This window comes from Schistocerca piceifrons, chromosome 3 (assembly GCF_021461385.2).
Source record: "Schistocerca piceifrons isolate TAMUIC-IGC-003096 chromosome 3, iqSchPice1.1, whole genome shotgun sequence".
In the NCBI taxonomy this organism is placed as follows: domain Eukaryota; kingdom Metazoa; phylum Arthropoda; class Insecta; order Orthoptera; family Acrididae; genus Schistocerca; species Schistocerca piceifrons.
In genome coordinates this window covers 108,138,007-108,162,658 of record NC_060140.1, presented here as the reverse complement: position 1 = coordinate 108,162,658, position 24,652 = coordinate 108,138,007, and the positions used below count along the sequence as shown (strand labels likewise).

Here is a 24,652-nt window from a genome sequence, read left to right as displayed (position 1 = left end):
TTGGTAACGCCACGTAGCGCTCTGTATGAAAATCACTGGCTGTGCTGTATGCAGTCTGTGGATAGTTTGCATTGTTGTCTGCCATTGTAATGCTGGGCAGCTGAATGTTAACAGCGTGTAGCGTGGCGCAGTTGGAGGTGAGCCGCCAGCAGTGGTGGATATGGGGAGAGAAATGGCGGAGTTTTGAAATTTGTAAGAATGGATGTCATGAACAGCTATATATATTATGACTGTTAAGGTAAATACAGTGTTTGTTCTCTATTGAAATCTTTCATTTGCTAACTATCCCTATCAGTAGTTACTGCCTTCTGTAGTTTGAATCTTTTATTTAGCTGGCAGTAGTGGCGCTCGCTGTATTGCAGTAGTTCGAGTAACGAAGATTTTTGTGAGGTAAGTGATTTGTGAAAGGTATAGGTTAATGTTAGTCAGGGCCATTCTTTTGTAGGGATTACTGAAAGCCAGATTGCGTTGCGCTGAAAAAAAGTATTGTGTGTCAGTTTCAGCACAGTCATGTATAATTGTTCTAAGGGGACGTTTCAAATGTGTTGTCAGTGTCTGCATTCAATGCAAAATACAGTGTAGCTAGCTAGCTGAAAGACTTCCCGGAACTCTTTTCTGAAGGTTCAGGCAAAGCTGACAATTTAACAATTTTGTTGCACATATTACGCTGACAGAAAATGCTCAACAGAAATTTTGGCGAGCAGCAACTGTTCCCATTGCGTTACGGGACAAAGCCGCTGCTGAACGTAAAGAATTGCAAGATAGCGCAGTTATTGCGCCCATATCAGCTAGTCAGTGGCCAAGTCCACTGGTTTTGCTCCCCATACATTCAGGTCGCATACCTCTGTGTTGACTTTAAGTCTACACTCAACTCATAAACTGTAATTGATACTTATCCATTGCCACACACAGAGGATCTTACTTACAAATTAGGCGCCAGGTGCTAGTTTTCAAAAATTGAATTGGGTGACGCGTATCTTCAAATACTGCTTGATGAAGAATCACAAAAAGTGTGTGACTTGTTCAAATATTTGCGTTCGCCTTTTGGCAGTGCTTCCGCAACCGCCATTTTCCAACGGTATTTGGAACAACTAACTGCACAACTGCCAAACTGTTCCAACTATTTGGACGATACTGTCGTAGCAGGTTGCACATCTGAAGAACACGCTGAAAATTTACGTGCTTTGTTTCGTGTGTTATCTGAAGCAGGACTGAAGTGTAGACTGGACAAGTGTGATTTTTTTTTAAACTACAGTTGCAATTTCTTGGTCATTTCATAAACATTCAAGGTGTACATCCTCTGCAGTCGCATTTGTTAGCCATTCGAGACTTGCCTGTTCCTCGAGATATCACAGAATTGCAGTTAGTTTTAAGGAAAATGAACTATTGTATTCGGTACATACCGAATACTGCACAAATCGCGGATCCATTGCATCGCTTGGATCGCAAGAATGTCCTCTTTGTATGGACAGATGAGTGCCAAGTAGCTTTTCAAAAACTTAAAGATGCTTTGCTCAGTGATCGATGCTTAGTTCACTTTGATCCTGAAAAACCGGTAGTATTGGAAGTTGACACTTCCTCTTACGGAGCCGACCGGTGTGGCCGTGCGGTTCTAGGCGCTTCAGTTTGGAACCGCGTGACCGCTACGGTCGCAGGTTCGTATCCTGCCTCGGGCATGGATGTGATGTCCTTAGGTTAGTTAGGTTTAAGTAGTTCTAAGTTCTAGGGGACTGATGACCTCAGCAGTTAAGTCCCGTAGTGCTCAGAGCCATTTGAACCATTTGAACCTCTTACGGAATGGATGCAGTGTATACGCACAGAATTGGTGATGTCGACAGGCCTATTGCTTCCGTATCAAAAGTGTTGTCCAAAGCTCAATGAAACTATTCACGATTTGAAAAAGAGTCTTTGGCTATTATGTATGGTGTCACCAAATTCCACCACTCTTTGTATGGCACAAAATTTTACTTAGTAACGGATCACAAGCCACTGCAGTCCGCGTTTCATCCGATGAAGCCGGTTCCTGTACGAATCATTCAAAGGGAGTCTACATTCTGTATCGCAGAAGAACCGGGATCATGTCGGAGGCGACTTCAACCTACCTGGTAGAGACTGGGATGTCTATGGATTCATTACAGGTGGTACAGACAAGCCGTCGTGTGAATTACTTTTGAACACATTATCCGAAAACTGTCTTGAGCAGCTAAATCGACAGCCAACGCGTAATGGAAATATTTTAGATCTGGTAGCCACGAACAGACCAGACCTCATCGACGGTGTCAGTGTTGAGACAGGGATTAGTGATCATGATGTTGTCATTACGACTATGGTTACGAAAGTTAAAAAGTCGGTCAAGAAGGCTAGGAGAGTATTCTCACTAGAAAGAACAGATAAGCAGTTGTTAGCATCCCACTTAGTAAATGAATCGACTTCATTTACTTCCGGTACGATGGTCGTGGAAGAATTATGGGCAAATTTTAAACACATTGTAAATCACGGATTGGACAAGTAAGTGGCGAAAAAGTGGGTTACGGACAGAAAAGACCCACCGTAGTTTAACAGCGCAATTCGGAGAATGCTCAGGAAGCAAAGGCAGTTCCATTCGCGGTACAAGAAAGATCAGGAGAATGAGGACAGGAAAAAGTAAGTAGAGATTCGTGCTGTTGTAAAAAGAGCGATGCGCGAAGCATTCAACCACTATCACCGTCATACCTTAGCAAAAGATCTTGCTGAAAACCCAAGGAAATTTTGGTCTTACGTAAAATCTGTAAGCGAGTCAAAGGCTTCCATGCAGTCACTCACTGATCAGTCTGGCCTGGCAACGGAAGACAGCAAAACTAAAGCTGAAATTTTAAATTTAGCATTTGAGAAATCTTTCACGTAGGAGTATCATACAAACATACCGCCGTTTGAGTCTCGTACAGATTCCCGTGTGGAGGACATAGTGATAGACATCCCTGTGGGTGTGAAGCAGCTGAATGGGTTGAAAATAAATAAATCGCCCGGTCCTGATGGGATTCCAATTCGGTTTTACAGAGAGTACTCTACTGCATTGGCTCCTTACTTAGCTTGCATTTTTTCTGAATCTCTTGCCCAACGTAAAGTCCCGAGCGACTGGAAAAAAACGCAGGTGACGCCTGTATATAAGAAGGGTAGAAAGACGAATCCTCAAAATTACAGACCGGTATCCTTAACATCGGTTTGTTGCAGGATTCTCGAACATATTCTCAGTTCGAATATAATGAATTTCCTTGAGACAGAGAAGTTGCTGTCCATGCACCAGCACGGCTTTAGAAAGCATCGCTCCTGCGAAACGCAACTCGCCCTTTTTTCACATGATATCTTGCGAACCATGGATGAAGGGTATCAGACGGATGCCATATTCCTTGACTTACGGAAAGCGTTTGATTCGGTGCCCCACTGCAGACTCGTAACTAAGGTACGAGCATATGGGATTGGTTACCAAGTATGTGATTGGCTCGAAGGCTTCTTAAGTAACAGAACCCAGTACGTTGTCCTCGATGGTGAGTGTTCATCGTAGGTGCGGGTATCATCTGGAGTGCCCCAGGGAAGTGTGGTAGGTCCGCTGTTGTTTTCTATCTGCATAAATGATCTTTTGGATAGGGTGGATAGCAATGTGCGGCTGTTTGCTGATGATGCTGTGGTGTACGGGAAGGCTTGATACAGTCACGTCGATTAAATATTTGGGCGTAACATTGTAGAGCGATGAGAAGTGGGACAAGCATGTAACGGGAGTTGTGGGGAAGGCGGATAGTCGTCTCGGTTCATTGGTAGAATTTTGGGAAGATGTGGTTCATCTGTAAAGGAGACCGCTTATAAAACACTTATACGACCTATTCTTGAGTACTGCTCGAGCGTTTGGGATCCCTATCAGGTCTGATTGAGGGAGGACATAGAAGCAATTCAGAGGCGGGCTGCTAGATTTGTTACTGATAGGTTTGATCATCACGCGAGTGTTGCGGAACTGCTTCAGAAACTCGGGTGGGAGTCTCTAGAAGAAAGGAGGCGTTGTTTTCGTGAATCGCTACTAATGTAGAGAACCAGCATTTGAGACTGACTGGAGTACAATTTTACTGCCGCCAAGTTACATTTCGCGGAAAGACCACAAAGATAAGATAAGAGAGATTAGGGCTCGTACAGAGACATATAGGCAGTCATTTTTCCCTCGTTCTGTTTGGGAGTGGAACATGGAGAGAAGGTGCTAGTTGTGGTGCGAGGCACCCTCCGCCACGCACCTTATGGTGGATTGCGGAGTATGTATGTAGATGTAGATCTGCTCAAAAATTGCAAAGATGCGTTTTTTGCTGTCTCAATACCAGCACGAGATTGTGTATCGCCCGACAGCTCAACATGGTAAAGCGGACGCAGTTTCACGTCTTCCGATTGGCCCTGATAACCGACTTTGACGCTTCTGCTGTATCTTGTCACATCGATGCTCACGATTCTGAATTGCTCTCCTCTGAAGTATAGGAAAACTGCACAGGCCACGGAAGCTGACTAAGATTTGAACATTTTGCTAAAATACATTCGCTCATCTTGGCCTCGTTCATTGCATAGCATAAAGAACTCTGTAGTGCGCAGATACTCTGCACGTCGACATAGACCCACTGTATAGCAAGCTGCGATTCTTCTTCAAAATGACAGTGGACAGTTGCGTGTGTTGATCACTAAAGATTTGCAAAAAGAAGTGTTGCAGTTACTTCACCAAGGACACGGTGGGATTGTTCGTACGAAACACTTAGCGTGTTGCCACTGTACCTGGGAGGGTATGGATACCCTCAGATGACGCACATTGCCACGCATGTGCGGAAAATCAGTCCGCTCCGACGCAAAAATTCTCTGCTCGGCCTAAGTCGCAATCACCGTGGCAACGTGTGCTCATAGACTTTGCGGGTCCTTGTTGGAACATTCGTTGGTTGACTGCGGTACACGCTCATAGCAGGTTTCCTTTTGGTATGCTAATGAACTCGACGACGTCAATTAGCACTGTTCTGGCGTTGTCTATTTTTTGCCTCGAAGGTTTTCCTGAAGTCATAGTGTCGGACAACGGCCCCTAGCTCACGTCAAATAAATTTGAAACATTTTGTGAATGCAGTGCCATACAGCATCTAAGAAGTGAACCGTTCCATCCACAATCAAAGGGCGAAGAGAAACGTTATGTCAGAACCTTCAAGCAGCAGAGGGCCAAACTTGGCACCGCACACACAAGGGACCAAGCATTGCAACTAGTACTCGCCTCCTATCGTTCGCGTCCACGAGATGGACCATCGACGGCGGAATTGCTTCAGGGCCGCCGCCATTGGACACTGCTCCACCTGATTCACCATCCTCAACAACCGGCGCCGAAGGAAGGCTGCAAGTATCGCTTCGATCCGAATGATATTGTGTGTTTCAGGGTTTTTAGCGGCAGCAGACAGTGGGCGCGAGACGAGATCGTCCGTCGACATGGTGCTTGCATGTATCTCATTTCAAGCCCAGACGGATTGCAGCGCCGAGATCACAATCAACTCGAGCCGTGCGTGGCTCGTGTTCCCGCCATCATGTATTTTACACCCTGTTTTTAACGTACTTCCACCTCACTACGTTAATTTAAGTTACTGCTGTCACTGAGTTGCTGCTTTGCCTGACCGTGACCGGTGCTAGCACAGCGTATCGATATTTCCCCTTTCGTAATATCTTTGCTCAACTGCTATTACTTCCCGGCCGTTGTCTGTCGTAGGCGAGTTCGGCTCGGCCAGTCAGTTGGAACGCGTCTGGAGCGCAGTCCTGACCTGGCAGTCTGGCAGTTGCAATGCGGCACTAGTGCACTCGGGTTGCAACAGCAGTGAGGTCTGCGTCGACATGGCTCGCCCGACCATTGCCGCCACGCATAACTTGAACGGGGCCACGGTCTTGGTGGATCGTCGGTCGGTCATCCTACCGGACGCCGCGTTTTGGCTCGCCGATCGTTCATGAGTCGGCTGTGTGTGTGTATGTGTGTGTGTGTGTGTGTGTGTGTGTGTGTGTGCGTGTGTGTGTGCGCGCGCGCGCGCGATCGACTCCCAATTTGTTTTCGTGCGCGCTTAATTACTGGCGGGTATCGTGTGTGTGTAGTTGGTGTGATTTCCTTTGAGAAGTTACTTATATGTTGTCGGCATACTGGCTCTGAGAGGTCGGTCGTCTCATCGGGCGACGTGTAACTGGTTCTCCGAGCGCTTCTGGGCCCCTTCTATTACCATCTTGTGGAACTTAGTCCTTTCATGGTGCAGGGATGTTGTTTAGCCAGTGAGCGTGTTTCCTCTGCATGGTTGGGTCCGAGCCAGTATTTCCGCCATCGTGTGTCTGGATGTGAGTGGGAGACGCACCAGCAGTGCAGTTGCAACGGAGCAGCAGTCGCGGACGGACCAGCGGGCAGTCGGTCGGTTGCTGCGGACGAGGGAAGTTATCTCCGCGCGGTGCAGTCGGCTGGGGCCGCTGGCAGCCCCTGCGCAGTGTCGGAGCGTGTGTGGAGCTGTCCGACCGCTATGAGCTTCGTGGTTCACGACCCAGGACGTCAAAGTAGAGTAGTGGTTTCAAGTACCCAAGCCATGTCCATTCGTGTTGTGGTGGTTCGCTTCGGTGGTTCGCTGTTGGGGAAGTTTTTCTGTAAGCAACACCGAGTGTTTGTATTGCTGAAATTTAGCCGTCATGCGGTGGACCTAACTATATTGGCTCACTACAATTCAAGTGCACCAGCGGAATTTTCTGCCTTGTGGCCGTTAATGTTCTGGTTACCTGCTCTGGCCACTAATGTAACTGCAGGTAGTGTCCTTTCCTCTCCTCAAATGGCTCTGAGCACTATGGGACTTAACTGCTGAGGTCAACAGTCCCCTATAACTTAGAACTACTTAAACCTAACTAACCTAAGGACATCACACACATCCATGCCCGAGGCAGGATTCGAACCTGCGATCGTAGCGGTCACGCGCTTCCAGACTGTAGCGCCTAGAGCCTCTCGGCCACACCGGCCGGCGTTGTCACTGTCCAACACGGTGTGTAGTTTTGACAGCTTAATACATATACATATTTGATTGTGGATAATCACGCCCATAAAATTTTGTGTTTGAATTCCCATGTACCGACTGATGGCAGCAAGTCGTTCGTCGGTCGGTCTGTGGCTGTCCCTTGGTTGGGTTCCGACGCATCAAGTGTAGTTGGGCTCACCACCTGTCTCACCCAAGTGAAAGAGGGCAAACCGACCCCCTGGAGGCTTCTGAGTGCTGTTGTCTTTACTGTCTTTCTCACAGGTGTGATATATATTTTTTAAATTATTTTATTAGCATTTAACAGTATTTTTATCTTATTGATTTTTAAGATTTCTTGTTTGAAAGCCTTCAGCCATGAAAGAGTTGCATTTTGAAAATCGTAGTTGTAGAGGTTCGGCTATGTGCCGCTTTGGTTATAAATGTATTATTAAATTACGATAAATTATGACTTTAAGGTGAAACTGACCCCAACCTTATTTGGCCCTTTCAACAATCCTGATCACCTGTTCTGCCCAGCGGGTTTTGCGGGCGTCTCACAACTTCGCCTCTGACATGGGCACAGTGATCCTTCTGTATCTCTTCCTCCAGATTCACGGATTCTGAGGACAGCGCGGCCACAGCATCCGCCAGAGGGTGTCTTCACGACACCGCGGGAAGACCGCATGGAGACGGAGCCTTCGCCTCGTCTCGTCCTACCATTGGAGCTGGACCCGCCCACGCCGCAGCAGCCGACGCCTTCTACATCTGGTTATGGGCCTCAGGAGGAGGACGCGTACCCATTTTGTGGTTTTTCCAGGGGACGTTTCCCCAGAGCGAAAGCCGGATGGCGGGGTACGACCGGAAGTCTGACGTCCCCTGCTGTCACTGCTTCCGGTCCATCAGAGCATCCACGACTCCGTCTCTCCCCCCTCCCCCACCCCACCGTTGTTGTGTTAAATATACGGTGACGGTCCGACGCTTTAGGGGGGGGGGGGGGGGTGGAGAGGAATGTTACAGTGTAAAGTCAGCGTCGTTACGCCAGTCGAGAACGACAAATGGCTTTAAGAAGAGGTCATCCAACAGCATGCTGACCGACCTCCCTCCAGGACGACAACGCAGGAGCAGGGGCCCCTAGATGAAAAAAACACAAGTGCCTTGACCGACTGGTTGCAACCCACTTCTGTAGCAGCTTCAACATTAGCCACTTCGTTAGCTGGAGCATCGTAGCCTGTTCATTAGAATCTCTACATAGCTCAGTTAGAGATCAGCAGTCCCTACAGTTGAGTAGACTAGACTTTCGTTAGTTGCAGCCGCTAGGACCAGAAGTATTACTTGTGTTTGTCTATTCTGAAGAAGACTGATTCAAAGTGAACTATTCGCTTATGTCTTGTCATAATAAAACTCATTTATGCGAGTTGTTTGATTGTCTAGCGCACTGAGTATGCAGAATTCCTAGACACAACACATGGCCACCTTAATTGCAAAATGTTTGAATGTGGCATGCTGAGCACACATAGTAGTACTGTGAAATTTCTTAACGGTGCCTTTGAGGTAGTTCAATCCTTGCAAAGTATATGTCAAAATTATTCACACTCGCAACTTGTACATATGCTGGACATTAGAAGTGCTGCAGGTACCGGTGCCAGAATCGGTACTCACCCCGTAGGAGCGCGTCATGGCACACACGGCGTGCTTGGTGCCGCTGTAGATAGGCGTATGGGGGACGGCGTCGAGGCCCGCCACGGAAGACACGTTGACCACCAGGCCGCCAGCGCCCCCGTTCTGCTTGCCCATGTACTTGTGCGCCAGCAGGATGCCGTGCACCACGCCCTTCTGTAGGCACACACAAACCACCAAACGTGTTCAACCGCACAGGGTCTCTTCTGTCATTCTAAAACACTCAGGCAATATCGGAACAGCTCTACCCTAGAATCTTAGACAAGGTACCTATAAAATCATCATCCGCCATACCTGCCAATATCCACAGAACTAATCCAAGGATAGTCACAAATGTTTGCTACTATCTGTTACTCCCAGCTACACACGTATAGCAGTAGTTTTGTTATGTTGAGTGATGCTGAGTAAGTAGACTATTGCGCCCGCTATAGCGTCAGCGGCTCTCCGTGTCTGCCAGTTCGGGTAAGCATAGCACGATGCGCCTGCCCCCTCTCCTCCCCCCCCCCCCACCCACCGCCCCCTCCAACGACCAGAATACACGACGGAGTGGCAAGCATACACAGCTGCTGACGAGCGGTGCATGCAGACGCACGTGTGCATACGCGCTCATCCATGCAGTGTGATATTGAACTAGCTAGACATTATACGGTGTGTACAGTATGAAAAAAATTTAACAACATTAACATGGTGTAAAGTCGTTCACTGATGTAAAAAACGTGTTTCATACCCTAAATCAAGCATTTAAGCGTCGAATTTTTCAGTTTTTTACTTTTTAAGGTAGTCTATGTTCTTCCTCAGGGTTCAAGATTTATCCATAACAAATTTCTTAAAAATCGGTTCAGCATTTTAGAAGCGAAATCGTGACCGATTTACTGTCGCATATACATTGACGGAAAAAAATTCGCAACGCTAAGAAGGAGTTCTGCGACATAAACGAAAGTCTGTAGGAGTGTTTCTAAATCTGAAAGGCAGTGCCCATTCAAATTTCTCGCCAGTGCCATAAGAGTGGCACTAGCAGCGCCACTACGAGGATGCTGTTCAGGTTTGGTTTAAATACGCGCCGGCCGCTTGTGGCCGAGCGGTTCTAGGCGCTTCAGTCCGGAACCGCGCTGCTGCTACGGTCGCAGGTTCGAGTCCTGCCTCGGGCATGGATGTGTGTGATGTCCTTAGGTTAGTTAGGGTTGGGTTGTTTGGGGAAGGAGACCAGATAGTGAGGTCATCGGTCTCATCGGATTAGGGAAGGATGGGGAAGAAGTCGGCCGTGCCCTTTCAAAGGAACCATCCCGGCCGGCCGAAGTGGCCGTGCGGTTAAAGGCACTGCAGTCTGGAACCGCAAGACCGCTACGGTCGCGGGTTCGAATCCTGCCTCGGGCATGGATGTTTGTGATGTCCTTAGGTTAGTTGGGTTTAACTAGTTCTAAGTTCTAGGGGACTAATGACCTCAGCAGTTGAGTCCTATAGTGCTCAGAGCCATTTGAACCATTTGAACCATCCCGGAATTTGCCTGGAGCGATTTAGAGAAATCACGGAGAACCTAAATCAGGATGGCCGGACGCGAGGGTTAGTTAGGTTTACGTAGTTCTAAGTCTAGGGGAGTGATAACCTCAGATGTTAAGTCCCATAGTGCCCAGAGCCATTTGAACCATTTTTAAACCTCGTAACAGTTGTGTGTCTTAGTTGCCTTTGGGATTCGACATGGGAGTTGATGTTAGTCACAGTGCCTTTAAGGCGACAAACTCGCCGCAGTCAACACCTCACTGAGTTTGAACGATGTCGTGTAATATAGCTACAAAAAGCTGGCTGTTCCTTCTGCGATACTGCAGAAAGAATTGGCAGGAATCTAGCCACTGTACAGAATTGCTGGCAGCAGTTGTCACGTGAATGCACGGTGACATAAAGACCGTGCTCCATATGAGCACGTGGCACTAACGAGAGGTAAGACCATCGTTTTCAGGGTATGGCTCAGACGCATCGTACTGCTCCTGCACCATCAATTTCAAGAGCACCAGAGTGACACAACAAACTGTTACAAATCGGTTACTTCTGGGACAGCTCCCAGCCAAACGTCCTGTAGCGTGCATTCAACAGACTCGAAACCACCGTCATTTGCGTGGTATCAAGCGAGACCTCATTGGAGGACAGGGCGAAGATCTCTTGTGTTTTCTGATGAAAGCTGGTTCTGCCTCGGTCCAAGTGATGGTCGTGTGTTGGTTAACAGGAGGTCTGGGGTACGATATCAAATCACAGCAGGAGCACTCTTGTGGTTTTCCCATACACCCTACACCCTGATTGCAAATTTGTACGACAGTCTGCTCATTCTAACTGTCATGCTGCCTTCACGAACAGATTTCCATGGAGGATATCCAACAGGATGAAGCTCGCTCACATACCACTGTTGAACACGCAATGCTCTATACTGAGTCGACAGGTTGTCATGCCCTGCTCGATCACCAGTTCTCCAATCGAGCAAATATGCAACATCATCAGGTGACAACTCTACCGTCATCCACAAACAGCATTAACAGTCCCTGGATTCATCCGAAAAAATGACGTTTCGCCATTCGTGCAGCCAGGTTCGTCGTCGAGTACACCATCGCAGGCGCTCCTGTCTGTGATGCAGCGTCTAGGGTAACCGCAGCCACAGTCTCCGAGCTGATAGTCCATGCTCCTGCAAACGTCGTCGAACTGTTCGCGCAGATGGTCGTTGTCTTGCGAACGTCCCCATCTGTTGACTCATGGATCGAGACGTGGCTGCACGATCCGTTAGAGCCATGTGGATAAGATGCCTGTCATCTCTACTGCTATTGATACGAGGCCGTTGGGATCCAGCACGGCGTTCCGTATTACCCTCCCGAAGTCACCGACTCCATATTCTGCTAACAGTCATTGGGTCTCGACCAACGCGAGCAGCAATGTGGCTATACGATAAACCGCAATCGCGATAGGCTACAATCCGACCTTTATTTAAGTCGGAAACGTGATGGTACGCATTTCTCCTCCTTACACGAGGCATCACAACAACGTTTCACCAAGCAACGCCGGTCAACTGCTGTTTGTGTATGAGAAGTCGGTTGGAAACTTTCCTCATGTCAGCACGTTGTAGGTGTCGCCACCGGCGCCAACCTTGTGTGAATGCTGTGAAAAGCTAATCATTTGCATATCACAGCATCTTCTTCCTGTGGGTTAAATTTCGCGTCTGTAGCACGTCATCTTCGTGGTGTAGCAATTTTAATGGCCACTAGTGTATGTTCCCTCGACAGATGTGTGCCAGATGTACAGGCTGGTCACATGTTCGATGTGTGTATCAGAAGAATATTTCGCATTTCATTTGTGATGTCTGTAAAACAATGACCTACACAATGGTAAACTGAGCTGAAATAATAACGATAAGTTCCCATGCTTATGTCTTATATCATTATTCAGTAAATACCATTACAGTGTATAATTAACCAGCGATACTATCATACAAAAGACTATGGCTGATATTGTAAGATGTTTTCTACAAGCCTTCTATTTGTAGCTCTTTTACTACTGATGTAGTTAAGAACTATAAATAAAAAGTAAAAATCATTACACTATGCTATTCATAACACATGTCGTTAGGTAAGGCAAAAGTATATTAATACTACGATCAACCACCACAGTTACCCAGTAAAGTCAAAACCCGGACGATAATGCACCATCTCTCATCTACCACAAAAAAAAAAAAAATGTCGAGGAGTGCTGCTTTAGCGTCACGTGACTAGGCGGCCCTAGAGCATAAGTATGTGAATCAGCCTCGTGGGTCACGAAAAGTTGCCAATGGTTGGTACAGTGTATCATTATCTAAGAGAAACAGAGATACTCTGCGACAGTACCCTCCTAATAGCTACGTACGCTGATGAGGCTAAATATCATGACCACCGTCTAGTTGCGTTGCAGCCGTGTGAAGCGGCTACCACATTCCCCTTAATTGAACCCGATGAGATATATCTGGGACGCTATCAGTCGCCTACTCTGTGCTCATAAAACACTAGCCTGCAATTTATGGGATTCGTGTGACCTGTGAGCAGACATCACGTGCGATATACTTGCGGAAACCTGCTGACTGCATGCCGAATCGCTACTGTATTGCGATCCAAAGGTGAACCAGCATGCTGTAAAGAAATGAAACAGTCAGAAACCTTTTTCGCATGTTCCTTAATGTCTGTTTTCCTGACGTGTGGTCACATAGTGTAGAAATCATACTCTTTACCGTCCACCACTTCTGCGTAGTGGTCCTTCTTCTTCAGTGTCTCTCACTTACCACGTTATGTCGATTTCCTTCTCCCAAACTGCATCTCTCATGATGCCTGCATTGTTGATAACAATGTCCAGACGGTTGAATGTGGATTTGGCTGCCTTGAAGGCCTCTGAAACAACAATAAAGGGACACCATTAATAAAAGTCTCGGCATGTTTGCATACAAACACAACAGATATAGGCTTACTGCAAGAACAAGTTAAGTCCAGATTTAGTCAATTTTGGGTTATTGATCCATTCCGTATCATAAAATGTGTATGTTTCGTACGGAAAAAGCAGTTAAGTAGAGTTCTCACTCAGAGTTAAACAGACGTAGAAGAGATCAGATAAGCGCTTAGTTGATCATACTACACAGCAAAAATCGTTTAAGTTCAATTAAAAGATTTTTCCTGCACGTTGCCGATAGGTTTGATAAAAGAATAAATCATGAAGTGCACTTCATGGATACCAGCAAAAAAGATGCACGGTATACAGAAGACAAAGTTTATGAGTATACTAGAGTGAGCGAGTGTTTCTTAGCTACTAAACAGTGATCTGAAATTGGTGTACAATAATATTACACTACCTAAATGTGTGACATAATAATATTACACTATATAAACAGAGAGACATACATATTACTGTCTGGTCCGTTATTTGAAAGATATCGAAGACAGATTTTACACTGAAGCGGCAAAGAAACTGGTATAGGCACCCGTATTCAAATACAAAGAAGAATACAGCGCTGCGGTCGGCAACACCTATATAAGACGAAGTTTCTGGCGCAGTTGTTAGAGCTGTTACTGCTGCTACAATGACAGGTTCTGAAGATTGAAGTGAGTTTGAACGTGGTCTTCTAGTCGGCGCACAAGCAATGGAACACAGCATCTCCGAGGTAGCGATGAAGTGTGGAATTCCCATACGACCATTTCACGAGTGTAGTGTGAACATCAGGAATCCGATAAAACATTAACTCTCCGACATCGCTGCGGCCGAAAAAAGGAATGGTACCAACGACAACTGAAGAGAATCGTTCAGCATGACAGAAGTGCAACCCTTCCGCAAATTGCTGCAGATTTCAATGATGGGCCATCAACAAGTGTCAGCGCGCGAGCCATTCAACGAAACGTCAATGATATAGGCTTTCGGAGCCCAAGGGCCACTCATGTACCCTTGATAACTGGATTACACAAAGCTTTACGCCTCGCGTGGGACCGTCAGCACTGTTGATGACAGAAAAAATGTTGCCTAGTCGGACGAGTCTCATTTCAAATTGTATCAAGCAAATGGACACACGTGGGTGTGGAGAATACTCATCCATGGACCCAGCATGTCAACAGAGGACTATTCAAGCTTGTGGAGGCTCTGTAATGGTGTGGGGCATGAGCAGTTGGAGTTATATGGGATCACTGTCACGTCCAGATACGCCTCTGACAGGCAACACGGACTTGGGCAATCCCAGCAGGGCAATGTGACACCCACACGTCCAGAATAGCTACAGAGTGGCTACAGTACACTCTTCTGAGTTTAAATACTTCCGCTGGCCACCAAACTCGTCAGGCATTGATCAGATCTGGGATGCCTTGCAACGTGCCGTTCAGAAGAGATCTCCAGCCCATCGTGCTCTTACGGATTTATGGACAGCCCTGCAGAATTCGTGGTGTCAATTCCCTCCAGCACTGGTTAAGACATTAGTCGAGTCCATGCCACAAGGTGTTGCGGCACATCTGCGAGCTACACGATATTAGGCAGGTGTACCAGTTTCTTTGGCTCTTCAGTGTATTATATAAAACTAAAAAAAAACTAAATTCCTCCAGAACAGGCCATGAAGGCCCAACGGTACCGACCGGCCGCCGTGTCATCCTCAGGCCACAGTCGTCACTGGTTGCGGATATGGAAAGGCATGTGTCAGCACACCGCTCCCCCAGTCATATGTCAGGTTACGAGACCGGATCAGTGTATTATCACGCTTTGGTAAATCTGTGTTTTGTATTCTCAACAGCCGAAAACAGTGCAGATGATTCAAAGTTAGCATGTAATAATGTCACATTAGTTGAACAATATTAGACCAGTATTACTGTCAATTATCTTATTGTATGTCCACGAATGGCAGAACGCCCAGTGTATCAGACGCTGCTATGCGTTCAGTGAGTGCTGTAGCACCAAGCCTGTAGCTCACAGCGTATTTAACTGTGAAAAAGTTTTCAAGAGGCGTCCTGCATGTGTCATTGGCGATGAGAATGATACCCACAAAAGATGAAACTGGTGGTAAGCAATAAAATTATACTCTAAACATGAACTGAATTCTTATGATACTTAGGTATTCTAAATATGCATAAATTAATTTTATTTCATATTTATATCTTAAGGAAATGAATGTGAATAATCAAGTGCGTTAGTTGGAAACGAAACGGATTATACACGCAGAGTATACGATTAAGTCCCTCTACAATAGCAGAAGGAAAGCAGTAATTTTACCAACTGAGTGAGGGGGGGGGGGGGAGACAGAGCAGGATGCTTTTAATGAAATGGTCAAGCACATTGCAGATGAATAAATGCTGACTGATTACTCGACCAAGGAACTTGACTATAAACCAACCTGCAGTGATACAGATCTCCTGAATAAATAAATCAGGGCTGCAAAAGAGATTATCAGCGGTAAACGATCGAGATCGAAAAATGTGATGCCGAAAATTTGAAAAGAATTGCACCTGAGATTAAAAATCCAAAGCCAGTGAGCTGTGAAAGCTGTAGACACAATTGCCACAAAAGTTTTTCGGATGAAATGAGGTATTCCTATTGTAGAAGCTTCTGCACATGTGATTACACAAGGTAGAAGGATTTTGTACTTGGTAACACAATGAGTGTACCGAAAATACAAACCAGGAATCAGTCATCATATCATAAAGAAATACATACATTTCGTAAAGGACATCCTTTAAATATGACAAATATTGACTTTCAAAGTCCTCAACGTAAGATTCTGAGAATAAGTCTCAAGAGAAATAAGTGCCTGATACAGTTATTCAAAAGGGAGTCTTTCCTGAGGAATATCACTGTTAGTAGAAGTCTCTTCCTACTTAATCAGCAGCCACCGACCCAGTTCCTGCACAAAGTATAGAGAAAGAAATAACTTCGCCAGTATTTTATAATTATTTACTGATCTAAAAAGTGATTGGTTGTAGTGATTACAATTACTTGGTGATGCGTTATTACAAAATATAATTTTGCTCGAATAGATAGGCAATTTCAGTGATGTCTGCCAAAACCATGTTAAGTGCAGCAACATCCGTTTTTTCTGTTAATTACTTAAAAATAATAATTCATTAACTAGCCAATTATGCATTACGTTTTTCGAGACATCATCATTAGTTAATTACTGCAATGTAACAATTCCTTAGATGAGACAGTTATTTGTGTCTTAATAAAGACACTAAAAATTATCAGTTTACTCATCTGGAGTTGTCAGGAATGATTTGTGATAATTGCTTGAGAGAAGGTGAACTTAGCCGAGATCGCTTGTTAACAACCTTTATTGTTCCCAGAATGAGATTTTCACTCTGCAGTGGAGTGTGCGCTGATATGAAACTTCCTGGCAGATTAACTGTGTGCCCGACCGAGACTCGAACTCGGGACCTTTGCCTTTCGCGGTAGAGCACTTGCCCGCGAAAGGCAAAGGTCCCGAGTTCGAGTCTCGGTCGGGCACACAGTTTTAATCTGCCAGGACGTTTCAACCTTTATTGTTGATTACCGGCTTGTGTAAGCATGGTTAACATCTTCACATCTCAATAAAAGGCTATTACATGTCACCTACAGCAGCAAGTTGAACGATGCAGCTGCAAGTCAAGGCCACAATATGTTGTTGTTGTTGTGGTCTTCAGTCCTGAGACTGGTTTGATGCAGCTCTCCATGCTACTCTATCCTGTGCAAGCTTTTTCATCTCCCAGTACCTACTGCAACCTACATCCTTCTGAATCTGCTTAGTGTATTCATCTCTTGGTCTCCCTCTACGATTTTTACCCTCCACGCTGCACTCCAATACTAAGTTGGTGATCCCTTGATGCCTCAGAACATGTCCTACCAACCGATCCCTTCTTCTGGTCAAATTGTGCCACAAACTTCTCTTCTCCCCAATCCTATTCAATACTTCCTCATTAGTTATGTGATCTACCCATCTAATCTTCAGCATTCTTCTGTAGCACCACATTTCGAAAGCTTCTATTCTCTTCTTGTCCAAACTATTTATCGTCCATGTTTCACTTCCATACATGGCTACACTCCATACAAATACTTTCAGAAACGACTTCCTGACACTTAAATCAATACTGGATGTTAACAAATTTCTCTTCTTCAGAAACGCTTTCCTTGCCATTGCCAGCCTACATTTTATATCCTCTCTACTTCGACCATCATCAGTTATTTTGCTCCCCAAATAGCAAAACTCCTTTACTACTTTAAGTGCCTCATTTCCTAATCTAATTCCCTCAGCATCACCCGACTTAATTAGACTACATTCCATTATCCTTGTTTTGCTTTTGTTGATGTTCATCTTATATCCTCCTTTCAAGACACTGTCCATTCCATTCAACTGCTCTTGCAAGTCCTTTGCTGTCTCTGACAGAATTACAATGTCATCGGCGAACCTCAAAGTTTTTATTTCTTCTCCATGAATTTTAATACCTACTCCGAATTTTTCTGTTGTTTCCTTTACTGCTTGCTCAATATACAGATTGAACAACATCGGGGAGAGGCTACAACCCTGTCTTACTCCCTTCCCAAGCACTGCTTCCCTTTCATGTCCCTCGACTCTTATAACTGCCATCTGGTTTCTGTACAAATTGTAAATAGCCTTTCGCTCCCTGTATTTTACCCCTGCCACCTTTAGAATTTGAAAGAGAGTATTCCAGTCAACATTGTCAAAAGCTTTCTCTAAGTCTACTAATGCTAGAAACGTAGGTTTGCCCTTCCTTAATCTTTCTTCTAAGATAAGTCGTAAGGTCAGTATTGCCTCACGTGTTCCAGTGTTTCTACGGAATCCAAACTGATCTTCCCCGAGGTTGGCTTCTACTAGTTTTTCCATTCGTCTGTAAAGAATTCGTGTTAGTATTTTGCAGCTGTGACTTATTAAACTGATAGTTCGGTAATTTTCACATCTGTCAACACCTGCTTTCTTTGGGATTGGAATTATTATATTCTTCTTGAAGTCTGAGGGTATTTCGCCTGTCTCATACATCTCGCTCATCAGATGGTAGAGTTTTGTCAGGACTGGCTCTCCCACGGCCGTCAGTAGTTCCAATGGAATATTGTCTACTCCGGGGGCCTTGTTTCGACTCAGGTCTTTCAGTGCTTTGTCAAACTCTTCACGCAGTATCATATCTCCCATTTCACCTTCATCTACATCCTCTTCCATTTCCATAATATTGTCCTCAAGTACATCGCCCTTGTATAGACCCTCTATATACTCCTTCCACCTTTCTGCTTTCCCTTCTTTGCTTAGAACTGGGTTTCCATCTGAGCTCTTGATATTCATACAAGTCGTTCTCTTATCTCCAAAGGTCTCTTTAATTTTCCTGTAGGCGGTATCTATCTTACCTCTAGTGAGATAGGCCTCTACATCGTTACATTTGTCCTCTAGCTATCCCTGCTTAGCCATTTTGCACTTCCTGTCGATCTCATTTTTGAGACGTTTGTATTCCTTTTTGCCTGTTTCACTTACTGCATTTTTATATTTTCTCCTTTCATCAATTAAATTCAATATTTCTTCTGTTACCCAAGGATTTCTACTAGCCCTCGTCTTTTTACCTACTTGGTCCTCTGCTGCCTTCACTACTTCATCCCTCAAAGCTACCCATTCTTCTTCTACTGTATTTATTTCCCCCATTCCTGTCAATTGCTCCCTTATGCTCTCCCTGAATCTCTGTACAACCTCTGGTTCTTTTAGTTTGCCGGCCGCGGTGGTCTCGCGGTTCTAGGCGCGCAGTCCGGAACCGCGCGACTGCTACGGTCGCAGGTTCGAATCCTGCCTCGGGCATGGATGTGTGTGATGTCCTTAGGTTAGTTAGGTTTAAGTAGTTCTAAGTTCTAGGGGACTGATGACCACAGCTGTTAAGTCCCATAGTGCTCAGAGCCAATCTTTTAGTTTATCCAGGTCCCATCTCCTTAAATTCCCACCTTTTTGCAGTTTCTTCAGTTTCAATCTACAGGTCATAACCAATAGATTGTGGTCAGAGTCCACATCTGCCCCTGGAAATGTCTTACAATTTAAAACCTGGTTCCTAAATCTCTGTCTTACCATTATATAATCTATCTGATACCTTTTAGTATCTCCAGGGTTCTTCCATGTATACAACCTTCTTTCATGATTCTTAAACCAAGTGTTAGTTATGATTATGTTGTGCTCTGTGCAAAATTCTACCAGGCGGCTTCCTCTTTCATTTCTGTCCCCCAATCCGTACTCACCTACTATGTTTCCTTCTCTCCCTTTTCCTACACTCGAATTCCAGTCACCCATGACTATTAAATTTTCGTCTCCCTTCACAATCTGAATAATTTCTTTTATTTCATCATACATTTCTTCAATTTCTTCGTCATCTGCAGAGCTAGTTGGCATATAAACTTGTACTACTGTAGTAGGTGTGGGCTTCGTATCTACACTCCTGGAAATTGAAATAAGAACACCGTGAATTCATTGCCCCAGGAAGGGGAAATTTTATTGACACATTCCTGGGGTCAGATACATCACATGATCACACTGACAGAACCACAGGCACATAGACACAGGCAACAGAGCATGCACAATGTCGGCACTAGTACAGTGTATATCCACCTTTCGCAGCAATGCAGGCTGCTATTCTCCCATGGAGACGATCGTAGAGATGCTGGATGTAGTCCTGTGGAACGGCTTGCCATGCCATTTCCACCTGGCGCCTCAGTTGGACCAGCGTTCGTGCTGGACGTGCAGACCGCGTGAGACGACGCTACATCCAGTCCCAAACATGCTCAATGGGGGACAGATCCGGAGATCTTGCTGGCCAGGGTAGTTGACTTACACCTTCTAGAGCACGTTGGGTGGCACGGGATACATGCGGACGTGCATTGTCCTGTTGGAACAGCAAGTTCCCTTGCCGGTCTAGGAATGGTAGAACGATGGGTTCGATGCCGGTTTGGATGTACCGTGCACTATTCAGTGTCCCCTCGACGATCACCAGTGGTGTACGGCCAGTGTAGGAGATCGCTCCCCACACCATGATGCCGGGTGTTGGCCCTGTGTGCCTCGGTCGTATGCAGTCCTGATTGTGGCGCTCACCTGCACGGCGCCAAACACGCATACGACCATCATTGGCACCAAGGCAGAAGCGACTCTCATCGCTGAAGACGACACGTCTCCATTCGTCCCTCCATTCACGCCTGTCGCGACACCACTGGAGGCGGGCTGCACGATGTTGGGGCGTGAGCGGAAGACGGCCTAACGGTGTGCGGGACCGTAGCCCAGCTTCATGGAGACGGTTGCGAATGGTCCTCGCCGATACCCCAGGAGCAACAGTGTCCCTAATTTGCTGGGAAGTGGCGGTGCGGTCCCCTACGGCACTGCGTAGGATCCTACGGTCTTGGCGTGCATCCGTGCGTCGCTGCGGTCCGGTCCCAGGTCGATGGGCACGTGCACCTTCCGTCGACCACTGGCGACAACATCGATGTACTGTGGAGACCTCACGCCCCACGTGTTGAGCAATTCGGCGGTACGTCCACCCGGCCTCCCGCATGCCCACTATACGCCCTCGCTCAAAGTCCGTCAACTGCACATACGGTTCACGTCCACGCTGTCGCGGCATGCTACCAGTGTTAAAGACTGCGATGGAGCTCCGTATGCCACGGCAAACTGGCTGACACTGACGGCGGCGGTGCACAAATGCTGCGCAGCTAGCGCCATTCGACGGCCAACACCGCGGTTCCTGGTGTGTCCGCTGTGCCGTGCGTGTGATCATTGCTTGTACAGCCCTCTCGCAGTGTCCGGAGCAAGTATGGTGGGTCTGACACACCGGTGTCAATGTGTTCTTTTTTCCATTTCCAGGAGTGTATCTTGGCCACAATAATGCGTTCACTATGCTGTTTGTAGTAGCTTACTCGCATTCCTATTTTCCTATTCATTATTAAACCTACTCCTGCATTACCCCTATTTGATTTTGTGTTTATAACCCTGTAGTCACCTGACCAGAAGTCTTGTTCCTCCTGCCACCGAACTTCACTAATTCCCACTATATCTAACTTCAACCTATCCATTTCCCTTTTTAAATTTTCTAACCTACCTGCCCGATTAAGGGATCTGACATTCCACCCTCCGATCCGTAGAACGCCAGTTTTCTTTCTCCTGATAACGACATCCTCTTGAGTAGTCCCCGCCCGGAGATCCGAATGGGGGACTATTTTACCTCCGGAATATTTTACCCAAGAGGACGCCATCATCATGTAATCATACAGTAAAGCTGCATGCCCTCGGGAAAAATTACGGCTGTAGTTTCCCCTTGCTTTCAGCCGTTCGCAGTACCAGCACAGCAAGGCCGTTTTGGTTATTGTTACAAGGCCAGATCAGTCAATCATCCAGACTGTTGCCCTTGCAACTACTGAAAAGGCTGCTGCCCCTCTTCAGGAACCACACGTTTGTCTGGCCTCTCAACAGATACCCCTCCGTTGTGGTTGCACCTACGGTACGGCTATCTGTATCGCTGAGGCACGCAAGCCTCCCCACCAACGGCAAGGTCCATGGTTCATGGGGGGGGGGGGGGGGGGGGGCACAATATACATAGCAATTTACCAAAAGCTCATATCCCATACCACACACTACAGTGAATTTCATCCCAGTCAGTCCAGCGAGTCTAGCGGTGACCTTGCGAGAATGAAGTGCACAGTGTAGTGTATGATATGGGGCACGAGCATTTAGTGAATTAGTCTGTTTATTGTGTGTTCAACCTTGACGTGCCGATGTATTGTTCATATCGTCCCCCACATACCTGACAATGTTTCATAAAGAGTACTTGAATAGCATCATGACTGGAGCACTCTTTTTGAAATTCTGAGGTACCAGGGGTAAAACACAGAGAGTGGAAGGCTATTCACAACTTGTACAGAAAACAGACGGCAGTTATACGAATCGAGGGGCATGAAAGGCAACCTGTGGTTGAGAAGGGAGTGAGCCTCGGCTGAAGCCAATCCCCGACGTTATCCCTCCGGTGATCTGTTAAACAGAAAAGATTGTGACCATAGACTTAAATTAAGGGGCTCCGGAACGCCCTATACTTGCAATGTTAAAATAACGCTTATAAATTACATCTTTCCTCACAAAGTATTTGAGGTAGAAAGTTCCTTTGAGAACCGACATATCAAATATTTCATTCGCATCCGATTCGCCCATAAAACATTCATAGTTTTCACTCATTGAACCAAGCTTCTTCTGTGAAGTATTTTCTTTCCCACTTTGACTGCTATGGGCAGGTGTACTTGAGAGGTTAGGTTAACTCACTTGGTTATCGTCTTTATTGTTTACAGTAATAACAAACACCTTTGGCTTTCCAACATTGCAGTGCATTAGGACTTTGATTTTATGATACAGATCTGATGATGGCCATTAAAGACCAAAACCGGTGATCTGTTAAACAGAAAAGATTGTGACCATAGGCTTAAATTAAGGGGCTCCGGAACGCCCTATACTTGCAATGTTAAAATAACGCTTATAAATTACATCTTTCCTCACAAAGTATTTGAGGTAGAAAGTTGAACTATTTACAGATTATTTATTGGAATATGGGCTACAACTTAACACAGGGATTTTACAAAATTTTAGTTCAGTTATTAAAGATGATTTTTTTTCAATTGTATTGAAAATTCGCAACATTTTTTTGCAATTTTTTTATTTATATATTCAAAAATATACAGTTTTTTGGAAAAAGGCTGTGTTAAATTATGCAGAAGGTACTGCGTAACATTTACTGAAAGTTTGAAACAAATATGTTTGGAAGATCCTTAGAAAACATGTAATTAGTATGATAAAATAAAAGTTTTGGGAATCGAGCGACAAAGATTGGATTAACTTTTTAGTGCATTCCAGGTCCATAGGATGGATTATCTTCATCCTCTGCAAACTCCTCCTCAAGCTTCCTCTTGTTCCTCCTCCTGTTTACTCTTGCTTGTATTTCTAGACTATTTACAGCCCTGTCTGCAGCCCGAAGGCGTTCCTTGTCTAAAGCAAGCATCGCTGGTTGTTGTGTTCGTAGATTTTGCTACCATTTTCTTCAGTTGCAGTTACTGCAACACTGTTCCAAAAGGTGGTCATGTATGAACACTTATCACATTTCAGTTGTATTTCACTAGCAAGTCCTACGTGCTTTATTATGGAGAGTTCCAGACCAACTTCACTACAATGAATACATCTTACACAGTCTGAAAAAATTCCTTTGAGAACCGACATATCAAATATTTCATTCGCATCCGATTCGCCCATAAAACATTCATAGTTTTCACTCATTGAACCAAGCTTCTTCTGTGAAGTATTTTCTTTCCCACTTTGACTGCTATGGGCAGATGTACTTGAGAGGTTAGGTTAACTCACTTGGTTATCGTCTTTATTGTTTACAGTAATAACACATACCTTTGGCTTTCCAACATTTCTCCTTTTCTTAAAAGCCTTCAGAGGATTTCTAATAACTTTACTTTTACTCATTATTATACTTCAACAAAACAGAGACTCAAGAAACAGAATTAATTACGAATATTTTCGAGATAACAACAGAGTAAATAAACATGAAACAATCGACAATCACACCAGCGATATATATTGAACCATCACAGGTTAGCCACAACACATACTTTATCTCACATCACTAAAATGTACCTGATGAACGCGGACGTTAATAATAACACCATTTGACAGCGCCACAGTGGGTCACGCCCATGTAGAACACATTTCAAAAAAATTTTAAAAATAGTTGTAGTCTTCGGAATTGAATAAATTATATATCTATTAAAAGCTAATAGTCTGCAGATTCAGAAAACGCAAAAAAGTAAAAATTGAACTTTTCATGATTTTGAGCCTTTCCGGAGCCCCTTAAAGGAAACTTATTACATATACGGGTCACTGTCGACGATGTCGCCGCTTGAGAAACTGAACAAGGAGTCGGTATTGAAAGGTATTATCCCCAACGACAAAGGCACATCCGACGCCAGCAGTAGTCTTGGAGCCATCTGTGTAAATAAAGACGTTATTAGCGAGCCTCGAACGAAGTTCGACAAACCTCGAGCGGTATATCGAATCCTCGGTCCTCTCCTTTGGGAGCGAGCTCAGTTCAAGGTGAACGCGATCCTGAGCCTGGAGCCTTTGTCGGGCTCTCACCCACTCGAAAAGTCGTAGGGATGGTAAAATTAAGTTGCTGAAGCAGGCGACGAAAGCGAAATCCAGGAGGTAACAGAGCAGAGACATACAACCCGTATTGGCGGTAAAGAGAGTTGTCAAAGAAGGAAAATATGATGGGTGGTCGGGCATTGACATCAGTCGGCAGGCGTACCGACAAAGCAACATATCACGCCGGTAGTTTAGCGGTAAAGCGGCAGCTTCGGCATACAGACTCAACAGGGATGGTGTAGAACGCTCCAGTCGCCAGACGGAACCCCCGATGGTGGATAGAGTTTAAACGGCGTAAGACGGACGACCAGGCAGAAGAGTA

General features: G+C 45.5%; 1 protein-coding gene across 1 annotated transcript in view; it reads right to left on the bottom strand.

Annotated features, from left to right (window-relative positions):
• Positions 1–24,652, bottom strand: part of LOC124788434 (15-hydroxyprostaglandin dehydrogenase [NAD(+)]-like) — a 63,390-nt gene that overhangs the window by 21,919 nt on the left and 16,819 nt on the right. Inside the window, exons 3-5 of the mRNA XM_047255705.1 lie at positions 12,967–13,072; positions 12,811–12,817; positions 8,664–8,837 (exon numbers count right to left, since the gene is read on the bottom strand). Coding sequence (XP_047111661.1) covers positions 8,664–8,837; positions 12,811–12,817; positions 12,967–13,072 — 287 coding nt within the window. The remainder of the gene's footprint in view (positions 1–8,663; positions 8,838–12,810; positions 12,818–12,966; positions 13,073–24,652) is intronic.